General features: G+C 43.6%; 1 protein-coding gene across 4 annotated transcripts in view; it reads left to right on the top strand.

Annotated features, from left to right (window-relative positions):
- The window catches only part of NEDD4L (NEDD4 like E3 ubiquitin protein ligase), a 341173-nt gene that overhangs the window by 294666 nt on the left and 28265 nt on the right, over nt 1-18242 (top strand). For all 4 annotated transcript variants that reach the window (XM_042962037.1, XM_007080469.3, XM_015536836.2 and 1 more), the window contains 5 exons: nt 541-595; nt 6492-6550; nt 13469-13534; nt 15473-15702; nt 17234-17355. In XM_042962037.1, coding sequence (XP_042817971.1) covers nt 541-595; nt 6492-6550; nt 13469-13534; nt 15473-15702; nt 17234-17355 — 532 coding nt within the window. The remainder of the gene's footprint in view (nt 1-540; nt 596-6491; nt 6551-13468; nt 13535-15472; nt 15703-17233; nt 17356-18242) is intronic.

The following is an 18242-nucleotide window of genomic DNA, read 5'->3' on the forward strand; positions in this document are numbered from 1 at the left end:
GCACAGTTGAGACAATGAGGGCACACCAGCCTTACCTTGGAAAAAATACCCAAATCCATTTAGTTCCTGAGTCCAAATAGAGCCCACACCAGAGAATCTCCGTATGAGGGCTTTCAGCCACCTGGTGACAGGGCTAAAGCATCTCTCTGACATTTTTAAATTAACCTTCCTCCTCCCTCCAGTCCTCAGTAAATATTCATTTAATTAAATGAGCTTATTCAATCCTAAACTCGACTGTTGCATGGAATGCTGAAGTTTCCCTTTGAGGCTTTTGAAATATGAACCCCTGTTTCCTGTTCATCATGCAGTGAGTGAAGGTTTCTAAGACTAGTGAACATGTGGTCAAGAGTTAACTTGAAATGTTTGTAGTTTATTTATAACCTAAAACTGCACACCTATAAGAGAAGAATAAAAAGTGTGTCCTAGAGAGTTTAAATTTAGCCATTGATTTTTGGAACTGTTAGCTAATGTTTGGATTCTCTCTCTCTCCCTCCCTCCCTCCCTCCCCCCCCCCCCCACCTTCTCCCCTTCTAATACCAGCCTGGTTGGGAAGAAAGAATTCACTTGGATGGCCGAACGTTTTATATTGACCATAGTAAGTAGGCTCTTTTATAGACACATAGGCATTGCAGGTAAAGGGATGGGGGGGCAGGGAGTCATTCAAATATTATAGTGAAAGGTTTGTCATTTCACTCTTTGTCTAGGCAGCCAGGTGTTATGTGGAGAGAATGATCCCAGAGAATCAGTGCCCTCGTACGGTACTGTGCATTCATCTAAGTTTGCTTTAAACTAGCCCATCAGGCTTTCACCCGATTTGATCTTGTGGCCTATTAACTTTTTTTTTTTTTTATTAAAAAAATTGGGGGGGTAGATAACCCCTTGATTTCTGCGCTTTTGATAAATACACTCTAGTAATAGAAAATAAGCTTTTAGAAGTCATGATTGAGTCAAAAATCTGTGTAAGCAGTGCTTGAAGCAGCATGCTAAGTTTCTTAAACACTGCTTTCAGAGGTCTTACGGCAAGAAGCCCATTCTGACTTATTTTCTATTCATGGCATGCTTCTTTGCACCCAACGCACTAATACATACACAGTTCGTATCTTGAAATGATAGCGTATTTGCTCCACCACCTATGAATAAATGCGTGGTTTCTCATTTCAACTAAAAGTTAAACTAATAAAGGTTTTGCTTTTAGGCAGTGGGTTTTTTGTTTTTGTTGTCGTTGTCGTTGTTGTTGTTGTTGTTGTTTTGAAGTGACATGTTCTCCAGGGGAGCATATATGTTTTTGCGTATCCCTTAAAACTTCTGAAAAATACGTATTTAAAAGAAGTTTTCAATTATATTTACAAATGTGTGCAGTTGGTAGTATTTTGATCTTTATTTTCATTTGGTTCATGAACCACAAGTCTACGCCGGGTTTCTCTAGCCTCACGTTCTCTTAACTAACCCAAACTACACTGATGAGCCACTGGTGGGAAATCTGGCCACAAGGACTCCTCGTGGATGGGGAGTGCCACTGTCTCCTAGGTCTTGTGCCTCTTCTGGGGGTTACTGAATGAGTGTCCTGTACACTTTCACTTTGAGGCACAGGAACTGAATAAACAAAGCAAGAACCCCAGCGGCTCACAATCACACCAAAAGTGGAAGTCTTAAATGGATCAGGGGGCGGGCTGCCCTTTTAACCCTTTGGTAAAAATCGGGTATCTCAAGGGTACGTAGGCTTAGTTTTGTGTTTGACCAGTAAAAGTATCCAGGGTTTGCCTGCTTTCCAGAATTTTACAGTGAGCATAAATTGCTACCATAACTGCTTTAACCTTTTTTCTCTAATATGCTTTTTATAATTCTACTTACTCATCACATACATGATTTGTTAAAATAAGGAAGGGGCCAAACCTCTTTTTCCCACCAAAACCAGAAAATAATTTCTCTTTTAGTTTTTATGCATTTCAGTTTCAGTTTTCAAAGGTAGGTACGAATAAGAACGATCTTTCTCTTCAAATAAGGCCTTAACCAGTAACACAGCCTCGGTCTGCTACGCACAGAACATTTCACACAACCTTGTGGCCACGTTCTAGCTGGTGATCTGATGTTCAGGTCAACCTGAGAAGAATTTTATAAACGCTCTTAATGCAAGGGCCCCCAAACCAGAAAAATGTTACCACAGAGGGCCATCCTAGTGGACGTTAGAAGCAATAAAGATCACAGGCTGTTTTTCTAGTGGTGTGCATAGTCCTACCATAGTATGTAGTAGATGCTTGATAAATGGTGACATGACGTTAATTCGTGGAGGGTCAGTGGTGAAGACATGGGGAAGTTGATGTCCTTGGTCGGCAGGTGGAGAGAACTTGCCTTAGAGAAGCAGCTGTGCCTCCAGCCCGAGGCTTGACCCCCTTCTGTTTGCCGGGAGGCAGAAAAGGGTGGTTTTGCTGCATGCCTCGGCAGTTCCTTACTCCTAATGGGTCCGCCGGTCCCTCCAGACGCACAGCTCCCTCGCTCCACATTCCTCTTGCCAGGACAGCTTGCAGGAGGCTTCCCTTTGCTCCTGGGGATGGTGTAGGCCTGGCACAGAGCCTGGTTGATCTAAGCTACAAAAAGAGGTGCTCCTTGTGGTGCTTTACCTTCAGACGAAAGTTTGCCCTGCCTCGACCATACAGAAAAGTTCTCCAAACCAGATACTAAGAGTGGAAATTAGGCGAGCAGAAGCTATGTTTACGATCACCTCATTTGCTGTAGATGCAACATTGCTGCCATTTCTCCCTGGTTTGTCAAGGTTTGCTCAGTCACAGGCTATAAAGTAGGGTACATATCCATTAAAATAAATCTGTCTGCTTTTTCACCAAAATGCAGTCTGTGAAAAGTGCAGGAACACCTGTCTTTTTAAGCAGCTTTCTCAGGCCAGCAGGGGTACTCCAAAATGCATTTAATCACCTTGTAGGTGCTGTTTAGGAATGTATCACCTTCCAAATGAGCCTCTCCTTCTAAGCAGTTTTCTCCTATCTGATTTCTTTTTTTTTTTTTAATTTTTTTTTTTTTTTTAACATTTATTTATTTTTGAGACAGAGAGAGACAGAGCATGAACAGGGGAGGGGCAGAGAGAGAGGGAGACACAGAATCTGAAACAGGCTCCAGCCTGAGCTGTCAGCACAGCTTGAATCTAGAGCACAGCGCAGAGCCCGACTGAGCTCTTAGCACAGAGCCCAACGTGGGGCTCGAACTCACGGACCGCGAGATCATGCCCTGAGCCGAAGTCGGCCGCTTAACCGACTGAGCCACCCAGGCGCCCCGTCTCCTATCTGATTTCTAACAAAGTTCACCTCATTTTGCTGTCCTGCGTGCAGGACAGGAACCAGGTCATCCATACGTGTAGCATTTTACACGTGCACACAGCCTGTGAGAGATTCACAGTCCTCTTACCTTCCATCGTGATCAGGACGTGTGACTGTGCATGAATGACAAAGAACCGCAGTAGACTTGTCTTTTGAGTAACGAGGCTATTTATTTTCTGCTTCATAAAACTCTTTTAAGAAGTCACACATTTCTAAGATTAAAAATACTCAGCCATCTTAAAGAGGTAGTTTCAGGGGGCGCCTGGGTGGCGCAGTCGGTTAAGCGTCCGACTTCAGCCAGGTCACGATCTCGCGGTCCGTGAGTTCGAGCCCCGCGTCAGGCTCTGGGCTGATGGCTCGGAGCCTGGAGCCTGGAGCCTGTTTCCGATTCTGTGTCTCCCTTTCTCTCTGCCCCTCCCCCATTCATGCTCTGTCTCTCTCTGTCCCAAAATAAATAAAAAACGTTGAAAAAAAAAAATTTAAAGAGGTAGTTTCAGAAGAGACCAAGTCTGGACCTCTGTAGCCCCTGTCTCCAGCCTGGAGTAAAGTTAAGGCAGATCTTGACCTGAATCTCTACCTCTCTCAAGGATTCTGTGGTTCTTCTTAAAGACCAGGTGTGTCCAGCGGCTAAGTCCATGGCCACAGGTGTCTTGGATACAAAGCTAGAAGAGAAAATAAAACTCCAATGAGGCTGTAAAATCCTGCCTTCATCTTTCCTGCCACCAGTCTTACCAAACCAGTTAATCATAGCTATAAATTAACTGTGGTTTTCCTTCTTCTCCTTCATTCTTGTCCCTTTATTTGGAATACAATGTTGGAGGACCAAAAGCGAGTTTAGATTCAAAAGTTTTAGAAAAAAATGAGCAAACGGCCACCGCACATTCACATATTGACAATGCTTAGCTGCAAAATCGTTCTTTATTATAACCACACAGAAACTTACGTGGTTCTGAAGGCTTAGACTGTTTTAAGAGGGAATCTGTTTTCGCCATCAGCTTCGTTCACTCATTTGAAAAATAACATACGAGGCTCCTGTCACATTCTAGGAAGTGTGTTCCATGGTGCAGAGGGGGCTGCAGACATCAGTAACACCAGCCCCTGTCCTTGAGGGACTTCTATTCTAGAAAATACCTCTAGTCCCAGGAGGTATTTTCAAAAGTGATGCATAGAGGAATGAACCAGTTTTGCAGATGCAGAAGCAAAGACCATACCTGCTCAGTACATGGCTGAGCACTAGGGCTCTGGGATGTCTGCAGGAGGGCCTCAGGGACAGATTATTTTTCAGATGGATCCCACATGAGGAGTTAGATGTATCCAGGAAAGCCAGGTGGAGAGCGACCCCAGGAAGGAGAGAACATGCAAGCGTATGAAGGTATTGCAGACTCTGCCACGGTCAGAGAACTGTGCTTAGGGTGCAAATGGCCAGCGTGCAGAGGAGGCTGGCGTGGCACATAGGTCAAAGGGTGCCCGCCAGGGACGGGAGCTTGGGTCCCTTCTGCAGGCAGGAGGGAGGTCCTGAGGCATTTTCTGGAAGGGGGCGTGACAATGGTCAAATCCTTTCTTTAGAAAGATCCATCTGGCAGAACCACAAAGGAGGTCTTGAACAGGGACGAGTGAGACCGAGGCCAGGGAAGCATAGAGAATAGTCCACGGAAGAGATGCGCCCTCCAGAAAGCAGCTTTTTCAGTGAGACGGGACGGTTTCGGGAGCACCAGAGGAGAATGGCAAGGGGGGATGGGCGTGGGGCCAGCGCTGGGTTTGAACAGTGAGCGCACTGATACTGGCATTCGGGAATACAGAGTCACAGGAAGGGTTTTGGGTGCTGGCAGATGATGGGTTCAGTTTTAGTAGAGTTGGATTTGAGGTCACTGGGAGAGGCAGTGGCTTGACGTTCCAGTCTGGATGGACCACGCGTAGGTGCTCATTGATTCACTTCCGCTTCGACAGTATCCAGGTGATGGGATTGTAGCCCAGGGAGCCGTTACTCAGCTGTGTTCTGTTTATTTGGTTTTCTTTTCTCCCATTCTCCATCACAATGGCAACTTTGACTTTCCAGAGTCTTCCGTTCAGGAGGTGAGGGACCCAGAATGCCTTTTGGTGGTAGTTTCATTTTAAAACTTTACCTCTCCTTTTATTAAAATAATTATGTCAGACTTGGAAAATTTCCTGGTATGGTCATTAAAACTGAGTTTATTAGCTATTCTTCTCAGTCCTCTTACAGAGTATACAGGAAATAAACAGGATCCGTATTCTTAAATAATTTCCTTTTTTTTTTTTTTTTTTTTTTGGCCAACTTAGATTCCCTAAAACTCCAGGGAGAACCCATTTTCTCCTAGTCTGCCCTCCCTGTATCTTTCACGCAAGTCCCTCCCCGCCCCCCCCCCCCCCGCCACAGTAATCCCTAAAATCTTGAATCATGCACAGTCACAAAACCCAAGTGATTCAGAGCAGCTACTGCACATTATCACCTACCCCCCTGACGTGGTTGTATAGGCAGCACTGAACAGTCTTGCTGACATTGACTCACTTAGAAGAAGGAAATCTCTTCTTGCCAACTTGGCCAAAAGGGAGACCTTCCTCTGCAATCTTCCTCTGCTGTAGCTGATCTCATTTTTTGGCCCGCCGTAGTTGCCTTGATTTTTGCGTGCATATGGGTGACGCATGTCATGGATTATTCATGGGTTCATTGTCGGGTTCTTCATTGAAAATGGGTTTTTTCAACACGACAAGCCAAGAAAAAAGTATTTGAAATGAGACAAATCCTGTGTGTGTTTTCACTTTTCAGGGACTAAGACCTCTTATGCCCTTTTTCAGTCAAAGGAACATCAAGATCAAGTTATAAATCCTTGAGAGAACAGGGGTTTATAATTGAAATTTTGGCAGATTTCCTGCCCAAAACCGTGTGAATAAATGGTTTTGCTTTAGTTTTGCCTTTTTGATGGCGTGTTTTTAACTAAACAGTATGAGGGGTGGAGTGCTACATACCATGGTTCTCTTCTAACCCTGAAACACTAAGGGATTTATTTGGGGGACCAGTATGAGAGATTGGACAGCTCTTGCAAAATCCAGAAATAATTCTTTTTAAAACATTTTTGATGTAGACTAGATTTGAACTAATACGCTGATTTTTGATTTTTGATTTATTTATTTTTTTAACATTTTCAGATAGCAAAATTACTCAGTGGGAAGACCCAAGACTGCAGAATCCAGCTATTACTGGTCCGGTCAGTATCCTCAACCTCTTAACTCTTCAGTGTAAAACTTGGGTTGCATCTAAGCACATACTTCTTTCTTTCTTTTTTTTTTTTTTTTTTTTTAATGTTTGTTTATTTTTGAGAGAGAGAGAGTGTGTGTGAGAGAGAGAGAGAGAGAGAGAGAGAGAGAGAGAGAGAGAGAGCGCGAGCGGGGGAGGGGCAGAGAGAGAGGGAGACACAGAATTCGAAGCAGGCTCCAGGCTCTGAGCTGTCAGCACAGCTCAGAACGGGGCTCGAACTCACAAACCATGAGCCCTAAGTCAGACGCTTAACCAACTGAGCCACCCAGGCGCCCCTAAGCACATATTCCTTGTATATTACTGCTTACCTGGTGCTCTGGGCTTGGTATGGTTGACTAGGTTAGCATCGCCCCCCTCTCTTCCTCACTGCAGTTCCCGGGCGGGGGGTACGTCTGCATTTGCCTCTTCGAAGAGCTTTCACTATAAAGGAAGAGAAAGTGCTTTGCTAATGGTAACCAAAACTAAACATTGTTTTCCCCTTTGTAAAAAGGTGGATTAAAAGTATAACAATCAAAACGTCCTCTCTTCTATCTGAAGCCGAGCCCTGTATCTGTAGAGTTTTGTCCTTTCTTGGGGCCAAGGGGAGGGGGAGGCGGGGTAAATGTACACTAACAGATTGAAGCTGTATTCTGAATCTCTTCCAGCGCGGAACGTCTGTAAAAGTTTGGGTGAGGTTGTAGCCAACCTCTGGAGCTGGCAGGGTTAAGAACCTTTGTCTCTGCTGACCCACTGACTTTCTCACAGTGTCCGCATACACGCCGGGTGCGAGAGGAAGCTAGGTAGAGCCCCCTTTTAAAATACTGCCGCACGCTGTGTTCATAAGGAAGAGCGAGAACCCCCCTGTCCCTGAGCAGTAACAGTCACTTGCTACTGAACACCCGTGAGCAGACTGTCGAATGGGTCAAGGTCTGCAGGGAACGTACCAGCGTCTTTGGTCCATGTGGATAGGAGTGCGGGGAGCTAATTTGGAATTACAGGAAGTGTGTGGGGTCAGCAAAGCATTGCAAGCTTGGGAATCTGTTAGAACTGGAGGAGCAAAAGGAACTGAAGTCTATTGAGTGCTGAGCTAAAAGGCCAGCAGGCGTGTTTAAGATACTGCTTTTGTGGCTTTAATCTGATTCAGTTCACGTTATGTTTTGAAATTACAAAGGTAAGTCCGTTTGAAATGCTAGAAGGTAATATCATGCAAACCCACCTTAATACCTGACATCCCCTTAATTTGTTGATTTCTTTATTGGCTTTGTTCAGCTGCTTTGCTGCCGTGTGACGCAAAGTGCCCAATCATACCTGAGTTAAAACAGCTGCTTTTTATGTACCTTCAACACCTGCCTTACCATGGCTTCCTTTTGATATTTTCACATTCACAAGAAGGTGTGTTAGAGTCCTATTTTCTCTTCTACGTCATGAGAAACAAGGTATTCAAGAATCAATGCTGTTTTCGAGCAACAGAGGACTTTCGACATAATTCTGAAACCTTTTGAGATATTTCTGTCGTTTTACTGATCATCTGCCTTCACTCAAACGCTGTCAGTTCTTACCGATTTCTACTGAAAATTGCGTAGCATCATAAGTCCAAGTAAATTTGACCCAAAGAGAGATCTTTTTTTTTTTTTAATTAACAAAAGAGCGTTGTTTATGCTTTCATTAGTAGTAGAGATACTTCTTTCAGTAAGAGCATGTGTATTTAGGTAATTATCGACTTAGTGTAGACGCCTGGCTTTAGTTGTCATCAGTTCTGAATATTTGGTAATTTCCATGATTTCTTTCTCTCCTTGACTTCACAAGCTATTTAGAATGTGCTGTTAGTTTCCAGGAGTATGGAAGGGTTTTTGCCTATCCATTTCTTACTAATTTTCTAATTTTATTGCATTGTGGCCAGAGAATACTGTCTATGAAATATTGATTACCAGATATTTGAAACTTCCTTGTCAGCTTGCCTTTTTTTAATTAATGTTCTTTCTGTGTTTGAAAAGAATGTGTATTCTGTCTTTGTTGGGTACAAAGTTCTTTATATGTCCATTAGATCGAGCGTATTATCCGTTTCCGTCACTGCTTTTTATCCTGGCTGTTCTGTCTAACCAAGACAGGACTGTCACAATCTCCCACAGTGAGCATGGCTTTGTCCGTCAAGGACATTCACTTTCTCTTCGTTAGTATTTGCCTGGTATGTCTTTTTCCCCCCTTTAGCTATGTTTTTTTTCTCTCTCTCTCTTTTTTTTTTTTAACCTTCTGTTACATTGATAAAGTACCCTTTATTTTCTTTCACTTTCTATACTTGCTTGGAAGTTGTATTTTCTGTTCCTTAGTGCTTACGTTAAAATTTGTAACCAACACCCTTAATGTCAAAATTAATCACTCTCTCTTCCCGAGTAGGATGAGATTTAGGGAACTCTCACGCCGCTCTTCCCACTCACTTTGCATTGTTCAGTGACATTTGAAAACTTTAGAAAACAGTCATTAACATTTTACCTTTTTTTCAACAGCTAGTGCTTGTTTCTTTCACTTACATGTAAGCGAATTTCTTTGCCCACCATTGGTTCTTGCACCTGCTGTTTCCAGGTTTTCTTCTGAATGAAGTATAGTTCCTGGTTCTCAGAGTCTTGTCTACAGATCAGCAGCATCAGAATTATGTGGAAACTTGTTAGAAATGCAAATTTAGGAGTCCCAACTCAGGCTACTGAAAATCAGCAACTTTGGCGGGGGAGGTGGGGGGGGGGGGGGCGCCCAGCAAAATCTACGTTTGGACAAACCTTTCCAGGGATTGTGATGCCCGCTCAAGTTTGAGAGCCTCTGCTCGGGCAGCACTGTCTCGAGAGCGGGGAAACTCTCAGTCTGAGGGAGAGGGCTTATCTGCCCTCTCTGTTAAATGGTAGGTCAGCCATAGTAGAAGCCTTTGGTTAACAATTCCTTTCCTAATACTTTGGAGATATTCTTTCTTGTCCCTCTGGCCCCCGTAACTGTTGAGAAACTTGTTATCAATCTGATTCTTGGTTTGGGGTGGGTAAATCCTCCTTTTCTCTGGCAATTTTGAATTTCCTCTGTGACTTTTGGTGTTGTATAATTTTACTGTCCTGAACCTCAGTGTGGATTTCTTTATTCTGCTTTGGGCTCCCTGTAATCCTTTAACATGGGGCCCGTGTCTTTCCTCCATCCTGGAAAATTCTCAGCAGTTGTTTCTTCACATGCCCCATCTTTGCCGTTCTTCCTGGTTATCTGTACCAGTAACTCCTCCTGGGTATGTGATTCCCTTTTATGTTCTGTCTTCGCCTCTTCGCTCTTTGTGTTTTGTCTCTCTCTTGTGGCTGTACTGTGGGCTTGGCTCTTCCGGTTCATTCTTTTTTAAGCTTTTCATAATCAGCCCTTTCCCAGGTCATTGTGTCTGTGGTTTCAGTAATCGTGTTTAATTACTCATTGTTCTATTGGGTGTTTTTAAATTTGCTCGGTCTTTTCAGTTATTGTTATTCTATCATGTTCTTTTAATTTTTTTTATTTTTTTATTCATACTCAGCCGTCTGATCATTCTTCAGATGCATATTCCATATCCTCTTTCAGATGATTCTGTTATCTCTGGCCATAGGGGCACTAAATCCCCCCACATGTTATGTCTGTAGACTTTCCTCAGTAGTAGTTCAGTGCAGTTCATAACCAATTCAGTGTATGATTTGTGTGTGTGCGCTCATCTTCCCCCCCCCCCCCATGAGGCATTTATAAGTCCTGACCTGTATTTACTGTTAACTTCTTAGCTTGGGATCATGCAGGCCCAGTTAATGTAACTGTGGACTTCATACCCGCTTTGGTGTAGGCATAGAGTATGAATTCATTACAGGTCTGTTTCTTTTTGTTTTTCTCTCGTTTGTGGTCCTGGACAGAAGGTAAGCTTCCTTACAACTTTCCTGGGCTGGTGGGTAGCGCTTTCTTGTCCCCATGTCAGATGTAGATTTTTAAACAGGGAACTCTGTTCTTACTCCCTAGGTCATACAGACTGTAGGCCAACTTCTGTGTCCCAGCGTAAGGATTAAAGCCCCAGCCCAAGCACCAAGTCACGTCCAATGCCCGCTTCTTTAATTTTAAGTCTTCCTGCTTATCTGGAACCTAGAGTTTCTCTTTTTCCCAAGTTTTAAAAATACCCAGATTAGGGGCGTGGGGGGCGGGGTGGGGTCCCTGTCTGTGGCAGCTCAGCATAGCATTACTCTAAGTCAGTATGCTCTCTGTGTTACAAGCGTCACCAGCGAAAGCGTTGACCAAGTGCTGTCCATGCTCGCTGCTCTTATGAATACCATCTCATGTTTGTGTAACGCTTTGTACTTCCCCGAGAACTTCATAATCAGCTGCCTTGAAACTCATAGCAAGCCCCTCAGGAAAGTAGGGAAGATGTTGCTATTCCCCATCTGTCAGAAGCTCACAAGGCTAACTGTGTTGCCATTCGTTCCAGAAAATATCAGAAGTGGGACCAGAGCTCCCAAGTGTAACCGGCCTCACCAGTCTCCATGTCAGACACGAGTTATCTTCTTTAAGGAGCTGCAGCATCAGCTGGACTAGAAGGACAGGAAAAAATTTAGCACCGACTTGACACAATAGGAGCAGAAATATCTCAGCATCTTATTTCCACCCACATATAGTCAGCGCCCCCCAGGTTACAAGTCAGATAAGAGAGCAGAGAGCACAGGCTGGGGGCGACGTCTTAAAACACGTTCCCCCCTGTCACTTAAGACTCCTGAACTCACATTTTAAGCCTTTCTGTAACATTTCCAGGAGGGAAGCAAAACCCAAAAACAGTTGCCGGGAATCACGGATTTTTGGAAATGGAAGAGCCTTCGACTTCATCTAGTCTGTTTCTTCTGCTTAACTGGGAAGAAATTCCGTAGTCGGGAAGTTACATCACAGGGCTAGCTGGAGCTAGAGTCTGCCTCACAAGTCAGGTCTGCCAAAGCCAGCATGACATAATGAAAGGACGTAACTTCTCAGCTTAATGTCCCTCTGTCACAGTTAACCACAGCTAAGAACATCAGCCAGACACTTTTCTGCGCAGTCCACTCACTGCTCACAGTCATGGTTTATTCCCTCCTGCCACTCTGGGTTCTGCCCAGATAGCCCTTCCTCAGAGCTTCCTTCCCCGACCACCCCTACAAAATAGCCTACCAGGAACTCTCTCTCAGTGATGCTCAGTCTCATAGCATTTACCACTATGCACTCATTTCTTTCTTACTGCCTGTTACTCACAGTAGCTTGAAAGCTCCAGGAGGGAACAGGGGAAGAAATCTTTGGTTGATGTGCCATTATTTCCTTAGCACCTAAGAATGCCTGGCATAGAGCAGGCGCTCAAGAGATACCTGTTGAATGAGTCAGCAAAGGAACCACCAAAGAATGAATAAGCTTTATAGAAAATCTTAGTCTGTGATGGGATAGAGTGTTGGTGGAGCAAAAAATGTGATAACGTCTTCACTGGCTTATCTCAGAACATTGTTATCCTTTCCTCATATTGGTGGCTGTCCAGATATTGACAAAATTTTTACCTTTTCTAGAATCAGAATTCACACATGATTCCATCAGATTAAACACAGCCCAAAATAAATAGGATATGTGGTCAAACCTAGCGTTCAGTGGAAAATCAAACGAAGAATAGCTTAAAAGTAAGGCCACAGGTCCCATAAATTGTCTTTAGAATGTTCTTGGGATATATAAATGCATTGTCTTTATCGCTGTTGGATTACAAAGCAGAACACGGACATGATTATTGTTTTCTATAAGAGTGGTTATTTTTGTTTTGGCTTATTGTTTGTGTGATTGTGTCTTAAAATAGTACGAAGGAGGGAAGCTTTTGTTCCTCACTTCTCTTTGCGAAAGTGTAAGGTATAAGGCTTGGAGTCTGGAGATACCCTACTATGGATCAGTGTATTTTATTAACTTAGCCCAAAATGATACCAGCAGAACTATTCTTGCCCAAGTTCATACTATTTGCTAAAAAAGCAGCAAGGTTTTCTGGATACGAGGCTGTCATAGTCATGCCCACGTGTCTGCAAAAGCCAGTCTTTTCTCCTTCATGAAAAAATTATAAGCCTTTTCAGTAGCCAGAAGTCAGAGCTCTGGCTCTCACATATCGTAAGCTACTTTACAACATAGCATGTAAAGAGTATCTAAATGACTACATTAAAAGGTTATTACTTCGCCAGAAGAGATTTCCAGAACTTTTGAGTAACAATAGCTAAGTCAGTTATCGAGCGCAATGCCTTTGGTACCATCACTCGGCTTCAGAGATGAGCCGTTCAGATTTAAAGAAATCCCTGCCCAAGACTACGAGCTAGTAAGAGGCAAACCTTCTGACTCCCAAATCAAGGAGTTTTCCATAATGCTGTCTACGTGATTTTATATTCTTTGTTAACAGTATAAGTTCACTGGCCTTTCTTCTCCTTTTATTTCCTCCCCATGGTTTTAAAAAGCATGATTAGTCTTTTCAAAATGACCTCTATACGGTCATTTGGGGTTTTGTGTTAAAGAATCATAGTCAATAACTGTTACCGAAACGTACAGCAAAAAAACGAAAACAAAGATTATTACACCCTGACTCCCATTTAGACAAAAGTCACGTGGACAGTGTATTTGGTTTATGTGGGCATATCCCTAAATGATTTCTTGAATATCAACACAGTTGTTTTCAGGGGTGAAAGCCCCCCACTCAATGCTGATTAGCCTCAGTCATTTCTAGAATTTTCCCATGTGCTATGTAGACATTATATAAACTTCAATGATAATCTTGAGAGCGAGAGTTTTAAGGTTTATGATTCATAAAATTCTCTGAATGTTGGCTCAGTATACATAAAATTTCAAATGTATTATTTACATTATCTGTATTTATAAATTTATCTTCCAGGCTGTTCCTTACTCCAGAGAATTTAAGCAGAAATATGACTACTTTAGGAAGAAATTAAAGAAACCTGTGAGTAACAACATGTCTTCCAAAAATGCTGTTTTAGTCATTTGTAAGTTACCAAAGTTACTTCAGTGAGAACGACTTGTGTGTTACCTTTATGTGTTTACTAAAAATATCACCTTCCTTTCTCCATTGCATTTTGATCCACCTGGATCTTCAATCTGAATTTTCTTTTTAAGAGAAATGGTAAGTGAAGACTAACTTAGTATTACATATCAAATCACCTGAATGGTCATTTCTTATGTAATACGTGAAAAGATAGAGATGATTGTCATGGATATAAAATAATTCAGAACCTAATCGAAAAAACCTGGAGAAGCCTGTGTATTTGCCTGTGGTCATTGGGATAAAACCTAGACCCTACTTAGAAAAATGTTCTCACCCTTCCCTTCAAATTCAAAACTATAGTTTTAATTATAACACAAATAGAATTTACCATACTAAATTGTGATGTTTGGCATGTTAAGACCAAGTGTAATTTTCAGACTAAAACTCTCTCTTGGGAAACCCTGTAAGATTTTTACAAAACTGGGAAACCCGACGAGGTTTGTACAGGTGGTTTTAAATTACAAAATTATATTTTCTACTGACACACCTTCCCCAGTTCTTCAACATTTTGTCTTCTGTTTTACTCTCTGACTTCACCTCTCTGGTACAGGTTTTCCCTGTTGTCTCCTCAATTTGTGTGTTCATGGGTCCTGCCCTGGCCTTCATTTCCTGGCTTCCCTCGGGAAGAAGGGGGTATTGGCCACAACTCCTGTCACCGCAGTGTTCCTGGGCCCCCAGCTATGGCCAAGGCACCGGGGATGCAAAGAGGCAGGAGACACAGTCCCCACCGCGGGGAGCTCCCACTTGGGGGTTCTGTTCTCCCAGCGTTCCGACTCAAGTAGCTCATGGATACTAGCCTTTGAAATGACTCAGATATGCACACATAAAATTACATAGTGTTTCTTTGTGAGGAACCTACATTTCCCCTGATAGTAGTGGAACTTTGTGGATGTTAGCCTGTCTCACTCGGGCACTTCCACCGTGGTATCTCCTGCGCGCCCCCCTTCCCCGCTGCAAATCCACTGTCGTAGCAAGGCCAGCCCTGGCCCTCGTTTTGCCAGATGCAAATCCACTGTCGTAGCAAGGCCAGCCCTGGCCCTCGTTTTGCCAGATGCAAATCCACTGTCGTAGCAAGGCCAGCCCTGGCCCTCGTTTTGCCAGATGCAAATCCACTGTCGTAGCAAGGCCAGCCCTGGCCCTCGTTTTGCCAGATGCAAATCCACTGTCGTAGCAAGGCCAGCCCTGGCCCTCGTTTTGCCAGATGCAAATCCACTGTCGTAGCAAGGCCAGCCCTGGCCCTCGTTTTGCCAGGCAGCGGTTACTCACAACTTGAGTCAAGTGCTTTTTCATTTTCGTATTTATGAACTGTGACCTTTGGGATGCTTCCCCAGAACGTGGCATGATAATCAAGGTCCCACTTCTCATGGCAACAGAAATTAGCCTTGTAGGCATCCTGGATCACACCTACCAGCTGGAAGCCCTACCAGGGTTGAGCATGCTCTCACCTCGACCAGGTGGGGATTGTTCTACGGGTTTTGATTACCCGGACTAACCTCTCTTTTTTTGACAGAAGCGATATCGAGAGTTGACCGTATTTCATTTGCCGGTGGGTGGAGAAGTGCCCCCACAGTTGTTCATAAAGGGGGGAGGGGATGATTGTCCTCTACTCGGCGTAGTCTCTTGTGCCTCCTGTGTTGCTGGCTCCAGTCTGACGGCTGGCTTGCTGTCTGGGTGAAGAAAATCCACAAAGGGGAGGATCGTCATTGGAACTCTTTGTCACAGCTTGTTTATTTGAAGGCTGTTGTCATTTCTACTCTTTGTTGTTGTTTTTTTCTTTTAGAAAGTAAGGTGTATATTTACTGTATGATTACCTGCTTGCTCTCTTCTTTCGTGTAGGCTGATATTCCGAATAGGTTTGAGATGAAACTTCACAGAAATAACATCTTTGAAGAGTCCTATCGGAGAATCATGTCTGTGAAAAGACCAGATGTCCTGAAAGCTAGACTGTGGATCGAATTTGAATCGGAGAAGGGTCTTGACTATGGGGGTGTGGCCAGAGAGTGGTTCTTCCTACTGTCCAAAGAGATGTTCAACCCCTACTATGGGCTTTTCGAGTACTCTGCGACGTAAGTATGCCGTGTGCACTCAGGATGTGTCCCCCCCCACCACCACCACCACCACTGAAACAGTTTTATTCGCAGTGAATTGAAACTTAATGGAAGTATATGTGGCTCAGTCATTCCAGATGAATTAACACCCGTTGATTTCAGTCCCTGCCCCCGCCCCCTGTAAGTCTAGAACAGGTTCTGACTCTACGTGGCAAAGTAATGTACTCTGTGAACACCTAAAAATGAGTTTTCTCTTGTCATTTGGATTCATGTCATTGAAATTGAAAATGTGCTGGGTACTTACGGTAAAGAGCAAGAGGCAATTTTCATGTGTAACGTTATGTTGATTCAGGAGAATCTGTCGTCAGTTTTCAGAAACTCATCATCATGTTACGAACAAGAACGGTTTCTGAAGTTACGGTACTCAGAGGCAAATGATGCGAACTTTGAGGACCCGTTCTTCGGGATCCAAAGGACCATGTCCTGGCCCAATAAGGGAAGAAACAGATTCTCCCTTGCACTAGGATTTCATCCTTGTCAAACATAGAAACTGAGGCAGATGTAGTTGCTTTTTCAGGTATCAAAAACACTAATGACTTACAAGGCCAGCCATTCCTTTTCCAGGCTGTGGAGTCTCCAAAGGCTGAGGCGAGATGCGAGACCCCAGTACAGTAGTTGTTGACTTTGCTGGAAGGCAGCCTGTGCTCTGAGGGACTTGAGTTCTCCCACACCGTCTACCTGGTGCTCTACTCTTGGGAGCTCTTTCGGAAGGCAGCTTCGGTGACCTCGGGTTCTGTAGCCAGGAATTTCCCATTTTGTTTCTTGTTGTTCCAAGTCCCGTGAGAAAGCCCCTGCGTGACATTGATGAAACCATTGAAGTGGAGGGCGGGGTGGGGGGAGGCGAGACCCTTACCTCTCACCCACATTCCCACAGAGACCCCCAGGGAAATCTGTGGGGCCCAGTTTGAAAGCCACTGATCCTCCAGATTTTGAGACCAAAGAAGGTTGATTAGATACATGTGAGCATTTTGAGGTTTGCGTTGTTGAGAGAGCCAAATACTGCTACCAGTGCCCTCGGGGCCTTTCAGGGCACAGGGGCGGTCAGACCAAGAGTCGGTACCATTGGAAAATTTTTAATCTCCAAACCAAAGCCTCTCAAAGGGATTAATTCTCTCCCTCACAGAGGCAAGCCACCGAACTCATGTCATTGGCAATCCACATGCAGCCCCTCTGTTATATGGTGTTTCTCATCCTCCCAAGATATTTGGCTGACCTGTATGAAGTTGACGTTTTTGTACAGCAAAAATGGCCGAATATCAACAGTTTCTAATGGTGTAAGTTAGGGCATGTGCCCCTCCTCTTGTAGACCTTAATCGGTCACAAAGGGGTTAACTAAACACGTTCTAGCTTATGCCTTTTCCCGTTGGGTAGAGAACGTTTGCAAGTGTCTTGGGGACGTGTGATGACGGATGGCAGAGGAGAATTCAGATTCTTGGATTTCCTCTTTTAAAAGTATGATGGCACTTTTCCTCTCTCTCCCTCCCCAAAGGGACAACTACACGCTTCAGATCAATCCTAACTCAGGCCTCTGTAATGAAGACCATTTGTCTTACTTCACTTTTATCGGAAGAGTTGCTGGTCTGGCAGTGTTTCACGGGAAACTTTTAGATGGTAAGTTACTGAAATGTCACGAAGTAACCAAAACAGGATAGGGCTGTTTGCGGCCCCTTATTTAGGCTTTGGATCTTTCACATCACGATCTTAAGCAAATGTTTCACTGACTCTCTGTAATTCAATAAATTGTTTTTATGGTCTGCCCATAAAAGACATGCTTTTCCCTGGTGTCAGGCTAATTTGAGCACTGAAGACATAGTATCTATACAGTTAAAACAAAAATTTTTTAAACTTACAGTGTGAAGCCCAAAACATTCTGTATCTGGACATTTTCTCTTTTCCAGAACAACTGTTTTGTGGTTTTTTGTTTTTTGTTTTTAGCAAGAGGTAGATTTGGTGACAGATGGAAAAGCTAATTGAACAGTTAATTAAAATGATCTAATCCATCCAGCATCCTGCTATTGTTCCATTTGTCCCCAAATTATTATTTTTGAATGTGAAGAGATTGTAAATAATTTCAAAGCAATGCCATAACTCAGCGAAGACCTTGACCCTGGGATCACTACTGAAACAGATGGTACAGAATAATCTCATTATTATTTAGAGCATGTAAGTCATGGAAGAAACTCAACGTACCGTCAAAGTTAGAAGTCCGGCTCCCTCCCTGGCTGGGTCTGTAGGCTTACAGTAGAGGCTTCTTTCGCATTTGGTCACCTCAAAAGTGCCCGTAAGGGGGCATTACAGAAATCTTCGGTGAAGAAAGAGAGTCAGAAATATTTCTGAGCAATTTGGGTGTGAAACAGTTGAGGACAGAAGGCAGAGAGTAAGATTTGAGGTTGTTGTAATTGCGGTAGAAAAGGAGATTCTCTACCGAAGAATTGTGTTAATTATGTTTATGGAACCTTAGACATTCCGGTAAATAATTGATGTCCCCTCAGAACTTT

The sequence above is a fragment of the Panthera tigris genome, chromosome D3 (genome assembly GCF_018350195.1).
Source record: "Panthera tigris isolate Pti1 chromosome D3, P.tigris_Pti1_mat1.1, whole genome shotgun sequence".
In the NCBI taxonomy this organism is placed as follows: domain Eukaryota; kingdom Metazoa; phylum Chordata; class Mammalia; order Carnivora; family Felidae; genus Panthera; species Panthera tigris.